Here is a 24831-nt window from a genome sequence, read left to right as displayed (position 1 = left end):
AAAGGTTTAAAAAGACATGTTTTGTCAATGGACCTTTTTTGTTCTATACATTTAAATCTGATTTTTAATATTTCTTCAGTGATTCACAAAACATAGTGTTTAAACAGGGTTGATATTGGAATATTTGACTTCAGGGTATGTCTTTGAAGTTTTCATCGTATGCCTTATACTAAATGATAATAAAATCCTGCTGGGTATACACGTTCGAGTTTCTTTATACAAAAGGTCATAGCATCTTTATAAAATTACCATATCTATTGGAGGCTATGAATGAATTATAGTGAATAAAGACTCGCTATTTGAATGTTATATCACAAACAACATGTGGTAGCGTCAAGATAATACGAAATTTCATTCTAAACAAGGTTGTCATTTAAAAGTAGCTTACATAGTTACTTTTGTATTGTTGAAATAACCATGATGCAAAGAAGCTTTGATTTCTTATTTCAGAGATAATTATTTCAAGTAGGGAGCGAAGAATGTTCAGAGGCGACACAATGCAAGACAGGTATTTCACTATTTAATAGAACTATACCAATGTCAGACAGACTGATGCCCAAATAAACATAAATATTTTATTTTGCATTTGACGTAAACTATTGCGGTATGTAAATCATGGTCTGTGTCAGATTATAAAATTACCTGTATTATTTGATAAAAAGAATAATAGAAAAACTGTCCTTAAGTAGTTAAGAAGATGGCGAGGAAATAAAATGAATCAATTTGCAGATACGATATAATATTGAATAAAGTTTGATTTTGTCTATTTGCTTAAGCAAAATTCTTCTTATTCTGTTTTCTTTTTCTTCTTCTTCTTCTTCTTCTTCTTCTTCTTCTTCTTCTTCTTCTTCTTCTTCTTCTTCTTCTTCTTCTTCTTCTTCTTCTAGCAGTAGCAGAAGCAGCAGCAGCAGCAGCAGCAGCAGCAGCAGCAGAAGCAGTAGCAGTAGTAATAGTAGTTGTTGTAGTGAATTATATATATTTATATTTTTATCATAGCAAATGTTTTCTTTAGGGAAACACAGACAATGGACGAAACAGAAGAGGAAGACCAAGCGTCTGTCAAAGAATTTATTCGTCATACAGTGAAACGGTTGGATTTAATGTTTTCAAATCAAGCAATATTATTATTATATTTTAAAGTCGTTTACCCCTGGCATACCTGGTAGGTCGAACTTCTATAGCTTAAAATCTGCTTTGAAAAAAATGAGTGAAATTCACCTTGTATTACTGATGTTTCTTTTAAATAAAAAAATAAACAAAAGCACAAAAAGGATTCTTAATAATATAAGGTTTAAAATCATGTTTGTTTATGATTAAATATCATGTGTTAACATTCAGAAGAACAAATACTAAATTATTGCGATCGTTTCTTATTAAGCGTTATAACAAATCATTTGTTTAATTATACTCGGTTACCAAACATCATTGCAAAGAATTGAATGTTCTTCAAAAATCGATAATAAAATACATGAGTTGTTGCGCTTATACGTTACTTATATTGACAGACAAACAAAAATTATTGAGGCTAGGAAAAGGGACAAAACACAGCTTTTGGAGAGGATACAAAGTCAGGAAGAAGAATTACGAACAGCTAGGTGACGTAGTTTGTTAAAATCTTCTTTCAATCTAAAACCATGTCTAGTACAACTATAAACTTTTCTCTACAATTTGGCTATCATAAAAATAACCATGAAACAGCCTATTTCAACCAAATATTTAGTGCATGGAATCTCACAAAATTTATTGTCGAACTTGTGATCGCTGCTTAATCCGGAAGTAGTAGTTTATGTTTAACAAGGCATAAATACATAAATTTTATGTTTATTGTGTCGTGTAGAGAAAAAGAAACGAAGCTGAAAGAGAAAATAGAGAAACTGGAGAAGGAATGCAACCAACTTAAGTAAGGTTACGGTGTTTTTACTTCTTTATCGTTGTTAAAAACGTATTTAATATTTGTGTTTTTTGTATCTCACTAGTATTTATTCTTCAGAATAACTTTTGTAGTTTGTCTTCACTTTAACTAAACGATAATACTATAGAACTGAAGTCTTCAACAAGTAAAATGTTATGTTGAGGTCTTAAAAACTCGATAAATTAATTTTTCATACTATTTGCAGGATAAGTTTAGATGATGCTCTAGCAGATAAGGAAAAGGAATTAAAAGGAAGAAGACAAGAGTTGAAAGAATTGCAGGAAAACATTGAGTAAGTGTTAAAACATTTGTACGTCAAAACCTAAATTCATTAAATGACATAAGGTTTCGCCTGAACACTCGATTTCATAAATATTTGTTTTAAGGCAAATTTAAATGAAAACTTCAGACTTGTGACTTTCAAATTTAGTAGTAATGTTGCTTGCATCGAAATGGTAATAGGGTGCCTGATACATTTTGCTTGGATAAAGTTATCAGGATTTGTACAAAATACAATTACTAATTTGCAGTATGAGTGAGTGATCTCGTTTGTTTTTCGAAGGGTATAATCCTTAATCCTATATATAAAATCATAAATAAGAAATATGTTTGCATTTTCTATTTAATGGAATAATATTTTATCCTTAGAGACAATGAAAGAGCTTTAAGGGAATCCAAAGACGAATTAGGGTATGTATCACGACATTTCATGTGTTTGTATAAGTAAATTGAACGACCGTAGTGTACTTCAAATTTTAGTGATGAATGTATGCATGCGTTCCGTTGAAACTAAGCTTACTCTTCTTAAAACACTCTTTATAACTTCAAGATAGCATAGGTTTAGTCAAACTTTGTAAAAACACAAATCAATCTGTGACATAACATTGTGGTTAAATAAATGAACATCAAGTACTCAAGTTAACAAAAAATAAACTGTCTCTATAAAATATAAATGAAATCAGAATTATATTATAAAATACCAGTATTGTATTCAAATTCGAAATAATTTAATAACATAGCTTAAGGGATAAAGACACACCAAAAATCAGTATGTATAACTAAAATGAAAAATGAAATAATATTTATTTTATACTTAGATTAAAAGAAAGGGCTTTAGAGGAATCCGAAGAAGAGTTACGGTAAGCCAATATGTATCACATTATATTATGTGTTTTGATATGTTAATGTTTTACAAATTGCGAGTTATCAATCTTAGTAAACTCTCCCCGATCTTGAAATAAGACAAGAAATAGTGCCCAGTTAACTATGTGTACTCTTGTAAAGATCGTCACGGAATGTTTGTTTTATAACTACTAGTCAGGACTAAATTTGTAAAAACAATACCTAATTAGTTACATGTAAATGTATATACTAGTTATAATAGTGTGATATGTTTCTTAATACAACATAAAAAGGTTCCGTTAAGATAACTAATAATACCTTCTTGCATAATTTTACTACAATAGTAGAAGTTGCGCATGCTATACATATGTATATTTGTATCACATTATCTCAATGTTCCAGCAATGACTACATATTAATCAAGAACATTTAATGTACATTACCAACCATTTTAATTTTTGACCGTGTACTCAACATACTTGAAAATGAAATAATTCGGATTTTGGCGGTTCCTATTACTGGTCAAATTACTTTATCTCGAATTGATCATCATCTTCTGATTAACCCACCTGAACAATATATGCCCATTACATTGCCTTCTAATCAACTCATATACTCTTGAATAGTTTATCGCATTATCTTCTGGTTATCCTGAATGCCCAATATATGCCTATTGCATTGTCTTTTGATCAACTCACAAACTCTTGAATAGTTGATCGCATCATCTTCTGGTTTTACCGACTACCCAATATACGCCTATTGCATTGCCTTCTGATCAAATCACATACTCTTAAAACGATTGTCGCATTATCTTCTGGTTATACCGACTACCCAATATATGCCTATTGCATTGCCTTCTGATCAACTCACATACTCTTGAATAGTTTATCGCATCATCTTCTGGTTTTACCGACTGTCCAATGTACGCCTATTGCATTAACTTCTGATCAACTCACATACTCTTGAATAGTTTATCGCATTATCTTCTGGTTATACCGACTGTCCAATATACGCCTATTGCATTACCTTCTGATCAACTCACATGCTATTGAATAGTTAATCGCATCATCTTCTGGTTATCATGACTGCCCAATTTACGCCTATTGCATTGCCTTCTGATCAACTCACCTACTCTTGAATAGTTTATCGCATCATCTTCTGGTTGTACCGACTGCCCAATATAAACGTATTGCATTACCTTCTGATCAAATCACATACTCTTAAATAGTTTATCGCATCATCTTCTGGTTTACCCACCTGTCGAATATACCCCTATTGTATTACTATCAATTGATCTCTTCAGCCAAAAATGCCTATTTTCTTTCATGCTTTTCGACAATATTGTGTTTTAACAGTGAAATAACAACAGTGAAAATTTGATATTTTACTGCAAAATATTTCAGAACTACTTTTAAATTCCTTTGTAGTTACTTCCGTTGATCAAAACAAAACACTTCACTTTGAACCAGTAAATGTTGGCAGAAAATGTTTAAAATTTAAAGAAATGATTTATAAATTTAAATGATTTTTTATTTGGAAATTAACAACTAACCGTTTTTTATCGATTAGCCCGTTTTTTCAAACATTTTCTTTATCTTGAAGCTGATAGTTCGAACATTTGATTTCATACCAAACAAATTAAAGAGAAAACAACTTTTCGAACAAAAAATATAATTTTATATCATCGTTCAACTGTATTTTTGAACAGTTTGTCGTTGTAATCGGTAAAATGAGCTTCCCGGAAAATTCACACAACAATTTACAGATAATCCAATATTGTTTACCCCACCAACACCACCAAATTGGTCAACAAACTAGCGTGATATTCACACTTTTCCTGAAAAACAAACCTGTTTTCAAGCCAAACAGACTGGTCTCTGACTGCAAAATAACTGAATATTCATTTATCATGAAACACATGCAGTCTTAAACTGAGAAATATTTTTTAAAACCCAATGAGTATCCACATATGTTTTGCTGACACATTTGGCCTTCCAAATTTTCATTCATTAAATGGCAGCTTAGTAATTTGGTTATGTATTCATGCCCCATTCAAACTTAAAGTGTTTCCTTTTTTTTAGGAAACATATGGGCACGTATAAAACTTCATTAATTAGTGTTCATAAAAGCTTCGTCACTCGTGAAAAAATGTTTTTCTATGACACTCGTGAAATGAAATACGTTTTTACACTGTAATAAACAAATATCCACAATGCATTTTATTTTACCACCCTTGTTTATATAGATACGCCTATACTGGCTAAGGTCACAAATCCGAACACTTTTTGAGTGTTTTTACAATCATCTTGGAGAGTTTTTGTTGTAGTAACTTCAAATTTCGTATGAAACATTTTTGGTTCATGTGGAAACAGCTGCCAAAGTACCGATTCACGATCTCATCAATTTTATGCTGTAAATCGTTCATTTTATGGACAGTAAATCACCCTTAAAATTATTCTATGGAGGGCACAAATACCGAACACCTGAAAAGCGAAAAATACATGGTCATACAATCATAATTAAAAAGTATGCTATGTTAAATAAACACTTAGCTGTAAAGTGATTTATTGTTTCCGATGTTTTTTCAAAACATTCACTTCAAATGTAAACCGTGATTTCTATTTATAAATATCTTGAATGTAGGTCAACATAACTGCAAAATCTAAAGATGCGCGAGACCCTCTGACCTCAATCCCCCATGTGCTACATTTTGATCTTTAAGCGTATAAACATTGAATGGCATTTTTTAGAAAAATACTCAACAAAACAAGATAAAACTTCGCAAGGGTGACCAAGGCAAGCCTTTGTATTGATCTAGATCATCGAATAATCGATCACGGTAAACAAACGCGTGTTTGAGCTGGTGTTCGGGATTTGTGCCCTGTTCTGAAATGTACCGTCAACCAGTATACGCCTTATGCATTGTCTTCTGATCATCTCATTCTTTATAGACACCCTTGTTTGTGTAGTCTAGTTCAAAGGGCCATAAGGTCATACAAACAGAGGTCTTATACTCAATTATATTTATATGGATGTATTTTACAGTATTTTACAGTTCCCAGCATAGTGTGGCGTATGTGATTATCGACACATTTTGATGTAACTTATACACTAAACAATTTCTTTACAAAATATAATCTTGAAAACTAGTTTTGAAATAAAAAATGAGATGATCACTTTTATGTCTATGCATAATTTTAGTTTATGATATTCAAATATATTTTAAAAACAAAGATAATAGTTGCATAGTTTAGTTTGCTTGTATACTATCAAGTAGGATGATACATTTCACTTCAGATCCGAAGAAAGAGTTAAAAGGTTGAATGATGAGAACCAGAGGCAAGTGAAAATTATTGTTGTTAGTGTTTTTAATCTTAGAATTTCGAATTAGATTTAGAATAAAATATTAAAACACAAATGTCCATAATTCTGGCTTTCTATTACAAATAATAGTAAATCCAGACAACATCCACCATAATATCAACAATAATAAAATTTGGAATAACAACAACAACAACAACAACAGCAGCAACAACCATAACAACAACAACAGAAATAACAACAATAACATCAACAAAAAACAACAACAAAAGACACTGCAACAACAATAATATCAGCAACACTTGCAACAAAAAGTTGATGGTTTACATCCTGATGAACCCTAACATGATTTCATAGATACACTCTCAATCATCTCATTAAGCAGCTATTTGTCAAATTATTCAAGGAATGTCATAAATAATAGCGTCAGAAACAAAAACAATATTAAAATTTTCTAATTTGTTTCAGTTTAACTATGGAACTTTCCGAAAAGGAAGAGGAAATACAAAGGTTTGGGATTGTATACCTATCTTGCCTTATGTAAATTTTGGTCTACTGACGCGAGTAAACATACGACTCTTATTTTATTTCATTACTGTGGAAGCAATATCTTACTGAATTTGAATTCGACGGCACTTACCAAGCTCACACTAATCAGTCGATCAAAACAAAATTCAAATATTAGCGCTACTTAGCAACTTTCAGACCCAGCTCTCCGAAACCAACTTAAAGTTCATTCGGTCCACATTTATCGTACGAAATACTTTTATAAATACATGTTAACAATAGTCATTTTGTATGTGAAATCGTAAGTAATGCAATGCAATATAAATGGACAGATTTGCTTGATAATGCAAACAAATCTGAACAAACAATAGTAAATAATACTTGATATTCTGTACTTTTGCTTAATTTGTGTCATTAAGTTATGGCACAAAGGCCCGGCATTGTATAAAGTTAGTTCAATAAGTACCATTTAATGTCCTACACTATGCCCTCAAAGTTATGATAATATACTAAATGTTCTCTTGAATGATACAATTCGAACTTTGGATGTTCCATTGTGGAACACCAGTCCATGTTGTGCTCCTTTTTATTATTGTGATCGTTAATCTTACTTTTTAGTGATTCATTATTTTTTAACTGGCCAAAATGTCACATCATTTATGTGTTAAACAATTACATTGTGTTTTTAATATGAATATGTTTTGTTTTAATTAATTAAAGCCACTGATTTGAATATTATTTTGGGATAGAATATTGATTGAATTGAATTATAACTTTATCTAAAATGAAATAATTAAAAGGTGAAATATCGTTTGCAGCCATTAAATATAGTTGTTTTATAGTGAGCCTGATTAGTGCAATTAAGAAATTATTTCTATTATTGATACTTCTTTAGAATATAACCATCATTTGAATGTTAGGTAAACAGTTTCGCTAGCATTTTACAAACAGGCAACGGCATTAAAGTTGCGTTAATACTAAATTTAACAGAAACAAAGAAAAACTCGAGGCTAGTTCAATGGAGACGATACAGCATATGGAGCGGATTAGAGGTCAGGAAGAAGAACTAGTAAGAGCTAGGTAAGTAGTTTTGTTGAATTCTTTATTAAATCTAGTACAAAGGAAGAATAAAGAAGTTAAACCTTTGTTTTATATATGTTGTATGTTGTATAGGAAAAACAGACTAAAATAGTAAATCTTTAGTCAGAAGAAACATATTCTCTTTAGACCGTTTTGTTATTAGTAGCAGAAGCAATGAAACGTTCTATTTCAATCTAATATTGGGTAACTGGTAACTAACTTATATTCTGGCCAAACTTGTGATCGCTGCATTAATGCTAAAGTTCAATTTGTGTTTAACAAATTAGACATATATAACGCTGTATATTTTCTGTCGCATTAAGAGAAAGTGAAACGAAGCTGAAAGAGGAAATAAAGAAACTGGAGAAGGAATGTACTGAACTGAAGTAAGGCTATGTATATCATTTTTTTCATTTTGATTAAACTATTCTTATATCAATCAAAACGACTACAATGTTTAAAATCTAAGGTAGGGGTTTGAAACTAGTTTAAACAGGATATTGCCCTTAAGCTACTTGAAATAGCGTTTTATCACTGAAGATACCATTTCTTTAAAACAGTGTTGATAATGTTAACAATTAAACGTGAAATTTAACAAATACAGCTCAATAACTGTCTTAAGTTTTGTTTAAAATGCAACAGACTACAACTGAATTAATCAAGCTTCCAGAGCAGGAACGTTTTAAAGGTTAACCGTGACAAAGTTAGCAATGTTGTTAAGTTCTGAGCAATCGGTCAATGAAGTATAGTTCGTATTATTAGCAAGATTTAGGGGGTGGTGTTGATTATTCATGTATTATTACTCATTTTTCAACGTGTTTAATTATAAAACGAGTAAAATTAATATTGATTAAGCCCTCTCTTCGAACGTTATAATTAATCTAAATTGAGTGATTGGTACAAAAAAATTTCCAGGGAAAAAGGCAAAAAGTTTTATGACACTCTAGCCGCAAAGTCAAACAAATTGAGAGAAACACGAGAGCAGTTAGAAGTTTTGCAAGACCAAATAGAGTAAGCATTACATAGGTACACGATATTGTTAACATTCTATACAAGGTTTCTCATATGAAGTCGATTTATTAAATATAAATATCAAGGTAACATTAAAAAAAAAAAATTCAAACATTTTACCATTGCGAATACTTACACCAATTTAGCAACAATGGTATTATTTCGCTTGAACATAAACTGGTGTGTCTGATGCATTTTGCTTGATCAGGTCAGTCGAGTTATCACGTATATTATTCAAAGTGTATCATCAGGGCGACTTTGTCATAGTCACCATCGTGAATAAAAGAACAAATAATGTTGAAAAAAAAAACAGAAACATATTTTCATTTTCATTTTAACGGCATGATACGTTTTATATCCTTAGAAACAAGGAAAAAGCTTTAAACGAATCTAAAGAAGAATTAAGGTAAGTAGACATGTATCTCGATTATTTTTTGATATTTTATTAGAATGGCTATAATGCGTTACAAAATATAGTGATGAATGTATGAGTACCGTTTAAAGTCCTTACTACTGTAAAAACACATTTTCAAGATACCATAGGTCAAGATCAATTTTGTAAAAAACACAAATGATAACGTTTAACGTTTATGTACATTGTAGTTAAATACCTGAAAAGAAGGTTTTCTAGTTAACATATTTTCAAAATACAAAAGCCAAGACAATACTAGATTATACAAGTATTGTATTCAAATTGGAAATAACAACAATTAAAGGACAGCGTTATAGGGATTTACTCGCGCCGATGAATTAGTATGTAATACTTTAAAATACTATGCATTTTATACCTAGCTGCAAGGAAAATGCCCTAAAGGAATCCGAAGAAATGTTAAGGTAAGCCAATACGTATCACGTTATTTGATGTGTTTTTCGATATGTAAGTTGAAGGGCCATAATGCGTTAAAAAAGTATAGCTATGAATGTGTGAGTACCGTTAAACTCTGTTTTCTCTTCAAGAAACAAACTGTAATAACTTTCAGATAACACAGTCGAAGAGTTTTTTTTTAAAAAACAACAACAGACAAATCATGTCGTTTCATGTGCATTTGTATTGTAGTTTAATACCTAAGCATGAAGTTCTGAACTTAACATTAATACACCTTTAATGAATACATAAAGTCAAGACAATACAATAATATACTTCTTTTAATATTCAAATTCGAAATAACAATCATTAAAACACAGAATTATAGGGATAAAGACACCGTGATGAATTATTGTCTATTCTTTAAATATAAAACACATATGATATGTATTTTATCCCTAGATTAAAAGAAATGGATTTAAAGGAATCACAAGAACACCTAAGGTAAGCCAATATTTATCACCTTAATTGATGTGTTTTGATATGTTAATTGAAGGGCAATGATGCATAACTCATTTAGAGTTTAAAATGTACTCTACCCGATTTTGAAAAAGACAATAAACCTTATTCCCTTTTAACTTTGTGTACATCACAAACTGTATCCTTTTTTAGTTACAAGTCAATGCTAATTGTGTACATACAAATTAATTCATGTGAATGTAAACACTAGTTTTATAATATGTTTTTCTATTCTTTTTGACTCCACTATGATAATTTTTTCATTGAAGATGATTAAATGTTCCGTAGTCTTATTTAATTGCATAACACTAGTAGTAATCGCGCATGCTAGAGGTTTAATATAGATCAGTCACAGTGCTCCGTCAATAAAAAACATTTCATGCAAAAATATTTTTAATGTACATTTTCAACCCTTTGATTGTTCGGGGATGTACTAAACGTACTTGTAAATGAAATAATTCGGATTTTGGCTGTTCCCTTTTTTCGTCAAAATACTTTATTTCAAATGTATCAACACAAACACAGCTTTTATTGTTCAACTTAAAAATAATGTCATTGAAGGGTTCAAATCTCTCTAACAAGAACATTGAACATTTTGCAACAAATAACAAGAGTGAGCTTAGCTTGATTTTGTATTAAGATACTTATAAGTGTTCGAATAATGGGGTGCATATTTCAAATATTATATTCAACGACAAAGAGCATATTCTTCATATTGAACGTAGCATGACATTTGATAACAATCATCGCAAGTTTATTTTCAAATTCCAATACAAATCGATATACTGGTCAACAGTCTTAGTTTATTTCACAGAATAATTAAACATGATGGTAAAGTCGTTAGAATTTATACATATCTGACAATGTAAGCATTTCTTTATATCAAAGCTCCTTCAAAATTGAAATGAGGAGAATATAGAATTCACTACTAATAGGAATGAATGTATTAAGTTATATTCCAAGGGAAATTTACCTTAAGACAAATGGAGACGTACAAATTATTTATGTTAGTTCCGTTCTCAAGTGCATTTTTTTTCGTGGAAATGCTATAAGACGTAAATGCGTTACATGTATTGCTATACCAACTTAATTTCAGTGGCCTGAAAGAAGACCTGGATATAGAACTACATCTACACGTGCAAAAACTTCATAAGTATAACGTGAATTACTTTTCAATCACTTTTAGATCATAGTCAACAGTGTGATAAAAGCATTACTTGCACAAAAACTTGCAAACAAGTATTCTTGAAGAATCTTCTGGTCATCTCATTTCATCAAGAAATACAATCATCTCATTTCAGTAAGATACGACTATTGCGTTATCGTCAGATCATATAATCTCACCAGACCACTTATTAGACAAACATATTGCATTTTCATACTATCAATTATTAATTGCATTATAGTTTGATCATCTCGTTTCCTCTATATACGCCTATTGCATTGCCTTTTGATTACACCATCGCCTCTAGACACGCCCATTGAATAACTCTCTAACTACCTCATAGCCTCAAAACATGCTATTGCGATATATTTTGATTATCCCATCGCGTATTGACACGCCTACTTGATTAAAGTCGTGCAAACAGAAAACTTATTATTTTCAGTGATATTCTTTGGTGCATTTGAAGCCTCCCCTCATAGTTAGGCGTTTGTGATGCAACGGATGCACATACACTTTTTAATTATTTTAAAATTATGATGTTGAAAACTTTGCTGAACTTAGATTTATTAGGGATGATCACTGTCATTTCAATGCATAGTTAAAGTATATAATATACAAATATCTCTTTAACAAACATAATGTCTAGTTTAGTTTACTGCTATACTATCTAGTAAGATTATATCTGTCTCTTCAGGTCGGACAAAAAAGCTAAAACGTTGGATGATGAGAACAAAAGGCAAGTAATAATTGGCGTTGTTAATATTTATTTTTTATTTTTGTATATCCGTATAATACGTAAAATTATTATTATAAATGGAAGTGTTTAGACCTTTGGCTGTGTTTATATCATCGTATTACAAGTATTCGTAATAATTAACAACAACAACAATAACAACAACAACATACATTTGATAGTTAACATCCAGTTGAACTCGAATATGATTGCATAAATATACTTTAATTATAGTTATCAATAGTATCATATTGGTCAAAGTAGTAAAAGAAATGTCATAAATATTAGCAAAGTCATAAATGAATATTATATAACAATATTATGATTTGTTACAGGTTAAATAGCAGACTTTCGGAGAAGGAAAAGGAAATACATAGGTTTGGAAATTTATACCTTTTCTGCCTTAAAAAAAAATGTTTGGTTTACAGTCGCGGCTTATCACATGAATTAAATCATATCCTACGTCTGTCGAAGTAATGTCGAACGAATTGACTTCGAAAACACTGACCGATTTCACATAACACAGTCACACTACACACTGTGTAGTTTATTTATATTGTCGTTATGATTTAGTTAACTATTAGAGATCAAACACAGACTTTGAAATTATAACTTTAAGTGTTATTATTTTCGCCGGGAGAAATTATCTTGGAACCTACATGTTTTATGAAAAACTGCAGGCCCAAACTTGATGTCATTATCACCAAATGCAAAGTATTTATTTTGTAAAACTGTCAACTTTAATTGCGGCCTTAAGAACTATTAAAACATCATAACAACACATATAAGAGAACAAAGTGAGCCCTTTATGAATTGTCTCTTTAAAGACATACAAGAACTTTGATAACAGATCTTTTAATAATATTTTCAATGTACCGTTGCATCTAACCCACATCCTTGAGGATATGGGTGATATATATTGGGCTCACGGACACCTATATAAACAAGTCATTGACGAGCATGTCACAGTAAAACTGAAAACACCAAAATAGAATACTACGTCTTACATGAATTTATTTACATGGCTCGTTATGCAAAAACCCCAATCACAAGGAAAACTGGTTAAAATACACACAGATCAGAAACATTGAAACATAGTTCAAAAAAGAATCTATAGCTGTTAATCTCCAAGAAGTGGAAGACCAAGATCTAAAGACTTCTTGACGACAGTCTCTCATAAATACCTTTGAGAAAATCGGAAATTGATTTCTAATCTAAAGCTGGTGATGAATAGAATGAACTCATTTTACATCAATATAGCCAAAAATTATGTAATATCCTAAAATTTACTTAAAGATCAACATCCTCGTCTTGGCAAAATACAGGAAAAATGCCAAATGTCAAATGATTTTTTTTTCATTTCAACTCGGTCACCAATAAATATATTGGAAAATATATTGATAGCTTTAATACGGGCTCTAAACCCAGCAAAGCTTGACAGAGCCCTATTAAGGTCTCATGTATGCGCGTATACACTAAGCACTACTTTCTTTCAAAAGTGCAACAACAATCAGCCTGAAAAAAGACGTAAAGGTGATGGAACCAGTATTTTTCTGTTCATAAACCATATTGAGCGCGAGAATGCCGGACATTTCATCAGAGCGTGACGTAACTGCGTTCGGTAGTTTTCGTCATCGCCAGGTCGCCGTTTCCGTGAATAATATATTCACATGACAATTGAAACTACGATATGCGAAATAGCGCCCCGAAATAGTTCAAGGTATGTTTATAAACAATTACCATGAGTTTGAATGGCGTTAACAACGTTAACTACAGGGGATTTATTTTCATTTCAAACTGATCTCACTTCTTCTCAAAGTAGGCACCGGACCATTGTAAACAGCCTTCGTGTCTCTTTGGCCATTTGTTGAAGATGATATCCCGATAGTGCTCTGCCGGATACTGGTGTATCAATGCGTTTGCAGCCGTCTGTAGCTCCCGTAAACTTTCAAATCGGCGACCTTTGAGGTGGGACTTCAACTCCGGGAAAATAGCAAAGTCGAACGGAGCCAGGTCAGGTGAGGACGGCGGATGTGGAAAAACCTCCAGTCCTAGGACGCTAATCTTAAGCTGAGTGGTCGCCGCAGTTTATGGTGGGGCATTATCCTGATGGAGGATGAAATTATCAATCAGAATGTCACCCCTCTTCTTTTTAAGCGCCCGGATGAGATCACGGCCGAGTTCCTGTTCACAATGTTAAAACCGTTTTATGAGTCATACTGTCACATTATAGTTAGAAGTGTGATAAATACTTGTGTGTGACACATGACAAGTGTTTGGCAATTACAAGATCAATATGATTATCTCTATTATGAATTAACTATTTGCGCAAAATGGATTTACCCCAATTGTTGATATATTGGATATGTTATACAATATGTAATATGCAAAGTAAAATTAATTGAACTTCTTCTGAATGTATATTATTGGTATTTACTTTAAATGAATATTACCTTAAATAATACTCCGCGTTTACCGTCCTCCCAGGCACCGCGTGACACAGGATCATTACTTGACAATCCGCAAACATCTGTACATCTGTTTACCGGCGGAACGGTGGCGGTGACCCAGCTCTCTTCCATACAGCCGACTGTGCCTTGGTCTCTGGGTCTCTCAGATATAGCCAGGTCTCATCAGTCGTGATGACGTAGTTCAGAAAGTCATTGCTCTTTCTGATGCGCTGTAAAAACTTCCCCGACTCCTTCACGCGCCTGTCTCTCTCGATGTCGGTCAGGATGCGTGGCACCCAGCGCGCGTGCACCTGCAAATGCATGTACATTGGCTATCAGAGTAATAAAGAATGATTTTGAATATGATAAAAATAACTGTTTGCGTTTCCTTACTTGGAACAATTTATAACATTTTAGTGATCATCACAATAATTTGCAATATTCCCCAATCGATCCAACATTAATGAATTGTTATACTACTGTAAATTAAAAATCATTATGCAAGATAAGTGAATACTGCTAAATACATTCCGCATGTTTAATTTGGTGGTCAAAATGCTGTGTTCGGTTCCATAGCTGACATTGGCAGCCTCTGACAGCTCCCGTACAATCATTCTGCAGTCCGCTTTCAGTTTCTCTTCAATAAACGTCATAGCTGACGGTCCGATTGTTGACTTCCGTCCACGACCTGCAACATCTTCAAGGGACTGTCGGCCATCAGAAAAGCGTCGATGCCACTTGAAAACCAATGCACGACAAACGTAATTGTCTCAGTTTTAGTAGCTAATACGTTTCGGATGGTGTTTTCCCTATTTCTTTGTACAATTTAATGTTTGCGCGAATTTCCAAACGTTCGCACAAACGTCGTCAAACATTCGCGGATTTGTTTAAGAATTTCTGCAGCTGATATTTATTTCATTAAGTTTTTAATTCAGCATACGTACGACAAAACGTCACTTGTGCCGTTAGCGCGTAACTATGGTTGCATAATATCATGTTGTTCGCACTATGCTAGGTCATGCTATTCTTATCAAGGCAGTAAATAGGAAATTTAATTATAAAGTTAACTCTTTTAAATGGTACCAATTTCAATATGTTGCAAGTAGTATGAACTAAATATGGGACAAGTCTACGTTATTATTGATCATCCCTCGTACATATTAAAATAGTGATGTACAGGTTGAGTGTCAGAAAAAAGTAGAGTCTGTGATAATTAATTTTAAGAATTTTTTTGTACTCTTACGTGCTTTTATGATATCCAGTATTGTGATAAATACTTTATTGTTTTTGTATATATGCGATATTTTAACCATTAAAATATATATTTTGCATTGCCTTTACCTTACCTGTTATGCACCTAAATGATCTTATTGGTCATAGTCAAAGTCGTGGTATGTCCTATACAATCAAATTTGCCATTTGCACTTGTATACGTAGGAAAATTGTTCGTCATAAACAGTTTTTTCTGAAGTTGATAACATTCATAGAGCCCGTCCAAGGCAGTGCCTTATTTGTTTAGGGGTAATTTAGAAGAAAAGTTTAACTAATACATGTCGTTTTTATTTTTATTCATGTTTTCTTTTTTTGTTCCCAGTTGTTGTAATATGATGCTTTTTATTATGAAATTATATGATCACATAGTCTTAAAACTTATTTTCTAAAGCAAACAGTGTAATGCTCATATGTTCAAACAATGACTGCATCGTATCTTTGGAAAGTTGTTGCATAAGGTACTCTGAATTGTATTTTTATTTGCAGATAGAGTTTGGCTCCCAAAGCATAGAAATAATTGGGGTTTATCGATTCATTACTATTATTTGTTTTATAATTAAGATTCCTCCAAGTAATGCATACTTTGATAAGATTTACCTTTTACGTTTTTACGTTATTCCATATTGTTGGAATAAGAGTGAGGTTTGTGCACGTAAACTGGTTTAAACCTCATGTAAACTTACATTTTACTGACCGTTCCAAGACGGTACCTTACTATCCTTGATAAACACAACTAGTTGATTTGTATGTAGAATATATGTACTGAATTGTTTTGTGCTGTTATTCCATGTTTCTGGTTTGTGATTGTTTTTGTGTTCTATGTCTTCGGCGTTTACTCTGTGCCATTAAACCGGGTGTATGTTTAAACATTTTGCTGCTGAGCTTGTTTCTGTAGTCTTTCATATAAACATTTACAAAGCTGTTCTTTATTATATTCATGCATACAATTACAAAACTGAATTGGATTAGGGCATTTAAACAGTGATAGCATCAACGAATTTTCCCGGCTGTACGGGTAATCCACCCGCGCACGGTTCCGTTAGTTGACATACCACTGTAAAATGGTTAGTTCTTTCAAGAGTATACCTACAGGATAAATCATATACATCTGCATAGCAAAACTGTAATATTATAAACATGAGAATTACAGCATGGAATGTTGATGTGTAGTAAGTAAAAATGTGATAATTAGTCTTGCTTGATAGTAAAAAAAACTGGTTAAATTGTGTTTAAGCAATAAAACAGTTCATAAAAATTAATCACGCAAACATGCATTGTCACAGGTTTCTGTCCCCTTTCAGTATTTATCATCAAAATAACGAGTAAATCATTTCGATTCTTATTAAACTATCGAAGTATTTAAATGTTGCTAGTGATGCTCATGATGATCCTTCCGGTAACCAAATTACTGTATTTATTTTAGACATCAAATTGACGATACATCCTGTGTTACTGAAACATGTGAAGTCTGAATCTGTGAACAGTGGGGTGTACCAGTACCAGTGTAATATGCAGGGGCGGTTCCAAAATTTCAATTTTTGTTAGATGTATTACGCATAAGTACCCCTCCATGCAACAAAAAGGTAAAGGCGTTGCCCTTGACTAGTCCACTGGCCGATTAAAACAACTTCCATATTTAAAATACTAGCACGGTAGTGCCATGCAAAGGATTTCAATATAATAGTGTGTGGAAGTAAAAACCAGCCGCCCGGTTAGTTCAGTGTGTTAGTGTCTCTGCATAGCCATGAAATAGGTAATTTGCAAGTCAACGCGTTTAATGTCAACCACATTTGTAATTCGTTTTACAAAATTAAACCTGCAAAACATGTAACAAAATATGAAACATTTGTATATCACACAGAGTAATTGTTAAATTCGTAAAGAAATACTTATCTTGATCAAGCTTATTATGAGAGAACTTTATTCAATCTATGACCAAAGGCATAGAAATTTGCACATTAGTGACACTTACTGAAAATTAAATGAACATGACAAGCATGCCATAAATTACCTATGCACTGGCAGTTCCGAGCCAATGCATTTCTATTAAATGGTATGCTTTGTTGCAATATGCCTTTTGCGGATTTTGACAGAAGTAATACATATAAACTTTAGAATTAAAGTAATTGCGATACGAATTCAAGTTACAGTAAAGTTATTCCAATGCATGTGAACAGACACATTATTACTGTCTTTGAAGAAATTGAAATTATAATTAAACTGAAATAAACATTTTTTATAACGTCAATGACCCATTTAATTTCAAAATATATGAACCTTAAAAAAATAAAACTTAAACAGCTGTAGAGCTTAGCAAAATATTCAGCGGAATTGCGTGTGTATATTAACTTATTCAAATGGTTGAATTCATATGGAAATATTTCGGACTAACTTGCAAAATATGTTTGTTCTAATCAACAAATTGACCAAGTTGATGATTTCGTCTGATAATGATTTGAGCGTAGATATATTTTCAAGAAAATAACCGTTTTACTATACTAATGGATTTTGCACCTTATGCGCATCTTATGAGCTTTTTATAATGTTGACTTATTGAAGTTTATCCAGTCAATAAAAAAAGCATACTGATCATACACTATAATATAAATACTATACACAATCAACAATACAACTGTCGCTTGTTATTTATACACAATGTTGAACAATATACTGATAATTACAAAATATTGATTTTCATAATCTAAAACTGCATCACCCTAAGAAATCAGCATCTGTGTTTGTATTTGCTTTGTTTACATGAGTCATAACTCATTTTGTGTGAATGTGCTCAATCATTTTCAATAGAAACCGAATGTTATGATGTATTTAAATTGTAATACAATTCTTCAAAAAAATGGTTAAAATTCACAAATTTCATAACACGATATACACAAAAGCACATTTGACAGTCAGTGACGAGTCATCAATTATGACACTGAGGTCATCGAGTATGTGTATACCGATTGCTTGTTCGTTTGAAGCCTACAAGATAGAGTCGTTATTGTTCAAATAACATGTATAAACATGTATAATTCCTTATTTAATTTACCTTTAATCCGTTTGCTGGCACAATGATCAGCGTTTCAAATCGTTTGTTTACTTAAGCTGTCGAAAATGCGCATACAGTAGTTAATTTCTCGTCAATACCGCAAGGGGACCTTTACCCAACTGCGCGCACATCAAGCCTGTATAACTCCAATTACATTTATCGAAAGTAATAATCACTTAAAACAATAATTGTTAAGATAGTCAATGAAATGCTATAAACTATAATGGAGAAGTATGTAAAGAAAATAATAAAACCTTATTCTAATTTGTTTCAGGTTGACTGAGAGACTTTCGGAAAAGGAAGAGGAAATAAAAAGGTTTAGGAATTTAAAGCTTTTTGCTTAAGATCAATTTCGGCCTCCTGTTGCGAGTAATCATACGACTTAATTTTATTCTACGTCGTAGCAATATCGTTTGACTGACAACGACAACACTGACCAATTTCACACTACACAGATGCACAACTCATAGTGCATATGTTGACGCTACCATGCAATTTTCAAGCCCAATACTCCCAAATTAACATAAGTCCCCTTTGTCTGCTATAATCGTACGGCAGCAATATCATTGTATTAGAGCAATGATGCACAATTCTACTGAAAATTTTTGGATGTACGCAATAACTTATATAAACCAATACTCGTTCTTTGATTTATTTAAAGCTGCACTCTCACAGATTTACCGTTTTGTCTTGGAATTAGCAATTTTGTAGATATCTGCAAACAGTTATGAAAGACTTGACAAAAGATCAGATCGCAGATTTTCATATTTCTAGTCCAAATTTAATGTTTTATGACTTAAGCCGTTACTAACGGTTTAAGAATAATGCATAAAACATCAATTTGTCAATCTTTTATCCCTGGCTTTAAGATATTTGTTCTCCATTATGTATTATGTAATTTATATTAAAATGTTGACCTAATTGTACAGACAACGTGTTTTGCCTCAGTCAAAGCTTTGTATGTGTCTGGTAACTCTAGTTGTCGTGTGAATAGTCACTAAACCGATTGGTGTAATGCATTTTCACGCTGATTATAAGGTTACGCTTTCTGCAATGCATTTCAACCTAATCATTGGAAAGTGAGGACATTGGTAGAGATAATTTGATTAACGTAAATCTGTATTTTGTATGCATCGCTTGCCAATATTCTAATTGATATTAATGATCACAATAGGCAATTTATGTAAGATAAAGATGATAAAATAAACAATATTCCGACAATTGACATTCATCTTTATTCATTCTTGTAAACTAAAACAATAGAAAAATATATTGTGAAATATGACAACCTTCGCTATACATTTTGAAATGGCGTTTTTTAAGGTCACACCGCGGATGGGTACGATTTCAATATCTATGATAAACATCTAGACGCAAACCAGTCTTTTCTTAGTCAAAATAATAAAAACAATATTACGCCGGTTTAGCAGAAACACAGTACTTGACTTTGGAAGGCTACTACTACTACTACTACTTCTACTGTAACTACTACTGTTAATGCTACTGCTACTGCTACTGCAACTACTACTACTACTACTACTACTCCTGCCACTGCCTCTACTACTACTACTACTTCTACTACTACTATTACTACTACTACTACCACTACTACTACTACTACTACTACTACTACTACTACTACTACTACTACTACTACTACTACTACTACTACTACTACTACTACTACTACTACTACTACTACTACTACTACTACTACTACTACTACTACTACTACTACTACTTCTACTACTACTACTACTACTACTACTACTACTACTACTACTACTACTACTACTACTACTACTACTACTACTACTACTACTACTACTACTACTACTACTACTACTACTACTAGTACTGTACTACTACTACCACTACTACTACTAGTACTGCTTCTACTGCTATCACTACTACTACTTGTACTGTACTACTACTAGTACTACTACTACTCCTACAAAGTATAAGCTGTGCATCATCTATATCTGTATAAGATGCTGTCATTTCTTTCATTTAAGAAAGAACCGTCATTCGCTGCTCTGATATAAGTTTCACTAAACCTAGTTGTATAAAAGAGGCAATAAAATATTATACCTTTGGTTTATTTTTTATTTCTAACATCAATGTTATAACAAACATTTCTTCATTTTAGACTGAAGGAAGAAATTGCTAAGTTCAAAGGAAGTTTAGAAGATGTTAAGTAAGTAAAGGCTTTAGCTTGATAACACGTATGCTAGTTTACTTCCTAGGCTGTTCGGGTCGTCATGTTCGGTATAGGTGATATGTCCTAGATGAAATGTCCAGAACATACTATCAGAGTGAAAGAAGTCTGTTTCTTAGCCTTACATTTGATTTATTTCAGAGATGACGTCACGGGGAGCGCATCAGAGTGTTCCGAAAACAGGTTAGTTCATTCTGGACCAATATAATGGTTTTGCTTATTAAGTGTCAGTGCGAATGGCCTTTACAATTATCAACGCGTAAACGCGAATTAAATAGTTATGATGACTTAATTTGCAAAGTATATGTTGCGACAATGTAAGGTAGTCTACAAGCAAGTTCCATTTGAAGTGTCACGTGGACTATTTTAGTTTAAACCTTTTAGGCTTAATTTCAATCATTTAAAACAAAAGAAATGGGGACACAAGTTGATTCTTTTATTTCTTTAACTTTGTATTCAGTATTTAAGTCAGGTTATATTACAAATCATGTTACTACAAGTAAACTGTTATCATATTAAGCCTATTTTTTTATAAAGGCTATTACAAGAGTTGGTCTTAATCTCTTTGTTTTGAAATACACATTCAAGCAAGCTAAAATCTAATAATGCTCACGGTTAACCTCTTGCAACATTTAAGTTGTACAGCATGGACTAACGTTGGAATAAGGCTGTTACCATTGATATGTGTTTACGGAATTAAAACTCCCCTATTTGTTAACCATGCTGCGAGTTCCATCTAGGATATGTTTTGCCAGTTTGGATTAACGGTAATTTTGGGAAAATATTTTATGGCAGTATACATTTCTTGTTGATTATTTAAATTACTTTTGTTGATAATATCACATATACATACTCTAAACATATATTCGACCCGTTCCTTAAAAGTTCTTTAAATACGTAACGTCTTAACGTCATGACTGCTTTTACATGTTCATGCGCAATTACATACGTTATGTGCATGGTTAAACTAATTAAATCTTGAAGTAAATGTTGAGATTGATAAGCAACAATTATATCAGTATGTGTGCTGTGCATCATGAATTTCTGTATATACAGCTGTCATTTTTTAAGAAAAACATTCACTGAGTCCAAATAGGTTTAAACTTATAAGCCATAGGCATCAGTATAAAAGAGGCAATTATATAGTTGTCTTGAAGATTATATAAAGTTTGAACAAAAGTATCTGAGGTATTACTTGAACAAACATTTTATGTGTTATGTGTTATTCAATACATATGGTCTCTTGAACTGCCAGCATTTGTGTTTGAAGTCAATCCTTTTCTTTGATGATGGAAAAGCTCGGTTTAAAGGAAGTTCCAAAGATTTTAAGTAAGTAAATTCTTAAGCTAGACTACACGTTTGAATGTTTAGCTTCAATACTATTTTGTTTGGTCCGGTTCGGTACAAGTGATACGTCATTAATCAAATGACCAGAACATATTTTCATAGTGGAACATAGGCTTGTTTCGTACCCTAAGAATAGGTGAGACATTTACCATGAGCTTTTTAACGGTCTTCGTATTGGTTGAGCTTGTTCATTATATGTTATTATTGTTACAGGCGTTACTTGTATTCGCTATATATTGAAACACATGTCACTGAGTTGTTTACCACCTTTCATTTTAATTAACAGTAAACTTACACAATCTTGGTTTTATTGCTTTTGGATTTAAAAAAAGTCGCTCATGCGAATGCTTGTACAAAAGTCTGTACAAAATGTTATGAAGCAAGATTATTTAGTATTTTATATAATCAATGATAACGATGATAAAAACAATTGTCACTAAATTATTAAATGAAAAGCTTTGAATATTACAACAATATAATTCAGCGTAGATTTCGCTAAAAGCGATTTATTATTTCCGTAATTTCTAAACATGACACTGCACATAAAAGTCATGTTTAACATATAAAAATACTTTCAAAAAATAATGATGTTAAACGAAATAGGATCAAGCTTTATTTAACACAAATTTAGACATACCCGTAAGGGTTTGAATCTGGCTTTGAAACGCCGATACTTCCCTTAGTACGGTTATTAGCCTTCATAAACGGTTTGTCTTTGACAATATGCCAATCTTGGCATACTTGTAAAATCTTATTTCATTAATAATTTGTTAGAATAAAAGTGAAAGAATAATAACGTCGGAGAGCGTTGTTGTATTATAACTCTAACAATCATGTTTTTGAAGCATGACATTTTTTCCAGAGATGACGTTGCACAAAGCAGACCAGAAATTCCTGAATTCCGGTAAGTGTTTTACGGAATATACTGTATTCATAACAATATAATAATTTATTGTTTAGTTTTGCTTCATTGAGGTTCGGTACGAATTGCACTTACACTTGGATGCGCGTTGACACGATTGGAATGGTCATGCCAATAGTGATGCCGATTGCAAAGCAAATTTAATGATTGTAGTTTGCGACAATATTAACAAGTCATCGGACAAGTTCAGTTTAAAATATTACAAGTACTCGTTTCATTCAAGGATCTTAGTCTTAACTTCAATCAACGAAAACCAAACAAATGGTAACACAGGTCGACTAGTTCCCTTTCCTTTAATTTGTGTTCATGAGCTAAGTCAGGTGACATTACCAGTCATGTTTTTTTTATAAGTAAACTGTATTTATATGAAATTCTTTGTATTTGTATGAGCTGTAACAACTTGCGGTCTGATGAAAATCTGAAAAGTAAAAGTTACTGCTTGTGGTCAAGACACATTTACAAGAAAGTTAATCTAGTTTATTTAGAATAGCATGCATAATATTAGAACTGCCAAGCAATTAATCATAAGAAAACTTGCTTTGAAACTCCGAGAAAATACTTCCCCCCATCAGATTTTTGGAAACCTATTCAAAATAAACTAGTCCTACGTCGTCCAAACACATTCCCACTCTCATCCACGACGTCATAGTCTACGAATCGAACATTGACAAGGCAATTTTTTGAATAACATTTTCAACCACAAAGTCATCTTACTGTTCCTCTTCCTTGTGTTTCTGATGTCCCACTTCTGAAGGATTTTGATTTTACAAGATGTAATTGACTCAATTTAGGATTTAAAACAGGCAAGGCAATTAGACTGATTTATGTAAACAACTTTGTTCTAACTAAGGGATATAGCAATTGAAAATTAACAGCCCCTTCGATGTCTTTATAAATACTAAACTGGAAACTGGCTCATGTTAAACAGTCACACTGTGTGACGTCACATAACTCACAGTTATACCAACGAGGATCTCGTGGAGAGCATGGATATTGTTATGCAGGATTAATGTGTCTGGGTGGTGTTTTCGATTGTAACTGAAGTATTGCATTTTTAACTTTAATTCATCACATTGAATAGTTACCTGTATCATTGAACGTGCTTTTTTACTGTTCTATTGATGTTTCAATGAGTATTACTGTACGATTCTTGCTTCATAAAGTATATATTAAAAGTGTGGTACAAGTTTCAAAGTTTATTGGCGGATCGTTTTACAAACATGTCATATCTGTGTTTTCTTAATCCCTTGATTGCCCTTGTTGTTTCTTAAATCCTCCATTATATATATCACACTTCCTTTTCAACAGGCAATAACTCGTTTAGGATGGGTAGTAACTAATTAACTTGTCACATTGATATATACTGTTAGAGAATCAAGCCAGGCAAATACCTTCAAA

General features: G+C 32.2%; 1 protein-coding gene across 6 annotated transcripts in view; it reads left to right on the top strand.

Annotated features, from left to right (window-relative positions):
* The window catches only part of LOC128221261 (trichohyalin-like), an 86188-nt gene that overhangs the window by 38660 nt on the left and 22697 nt on the right, over window positions 1-24831 (top strand). For all 6 annotated transcript variants that reach the window (XR_008258931.1, XM_052929802.1, XM_052929803.1 and 3 more), the window contains 22 exons: window positions 451-508; window positions 1013-1090; window positions 1506-1595; window positions 1838-1900; window positions 2118-2204; window positions 2561-2602; window positions 3010-3051; window positions 6332-6373; window positions 6824-6865; window positions 7853-7942; window positions 8266-8328; window positions 8858-8953; window positions 9318-9359; window positions 9746-9787; window positions 10221-10262; window positions 11374-11430; window positions 12137-12178; window positions 12511-12552; window positions 19221-19262; window positions 21096-21143; window positions 21306-21347; window positions 23374-23415. Coding sequence is in view for 5 of the 6 variants with exons in the window: in XM_052929802.1 (XP_052785762.1) it covers window positions 480-508; window positions 1013-1090; window positions 1506-1595; window positions 1838-1900; window positions 2118-2204; window positions 2561-2602; window positions 3010-3051; window positions 6332-6373; window positions 6824-6865; window positions 7853-7942; window positions 8266-8328; window positions 8858-8953; window positions 9318-9359; window positions 9746-9787; window positions 10221-10262; window positions 11374-11430; window positions 12137-12178; window positions 12511-12552; window positions 19221-19262; window positions 21096-21143; window positions 21306-21347; window positions 23374-23415 (1205 nt within the window). In the remaining variant the exon portion in view is untranslated. The remainder of the gene's footprint in view (window positions 1-450; window positions 509-1012; window positions 1091-1505; window positions 1596-1837; window positions 1901-2117; window positions 2205-2560; window positions 2603-3009; window positions 3052-6331; window positions 6374-6823; window positions 6866-7852; window positions 7943-8265; window positions 8329-8857; window positions 8954-9317; window positions 9360-9745; window positions 9788-10220; window positions 10263-11373; window positions 11431-12136; window positions 12179-12510; window positions 12553-19220; window positions 19263-21095; window positions 21144-21305; window positions 21348-23373; window positions 23416-24831) is intronic.

Source organism: Mya arenaria, chromosome 16 (genome assembly GCF_026914265.1).
Source record: "Mya arenaria isolate MELC-2E11 chromosome 16, ASM2691426v1".
In the NCBI taxonomy this organism is placed as follows: Eukaryota; Metazoa; Mollusca; class Bivalvia; order Myida; family Myidae; genus Mya; species Mya arenaria.
The sequence above is the reverse complement of the archived record's forward strand: the minus strand, read 5'-3'. Positions and strand labels throughout refer to the sequence as shown.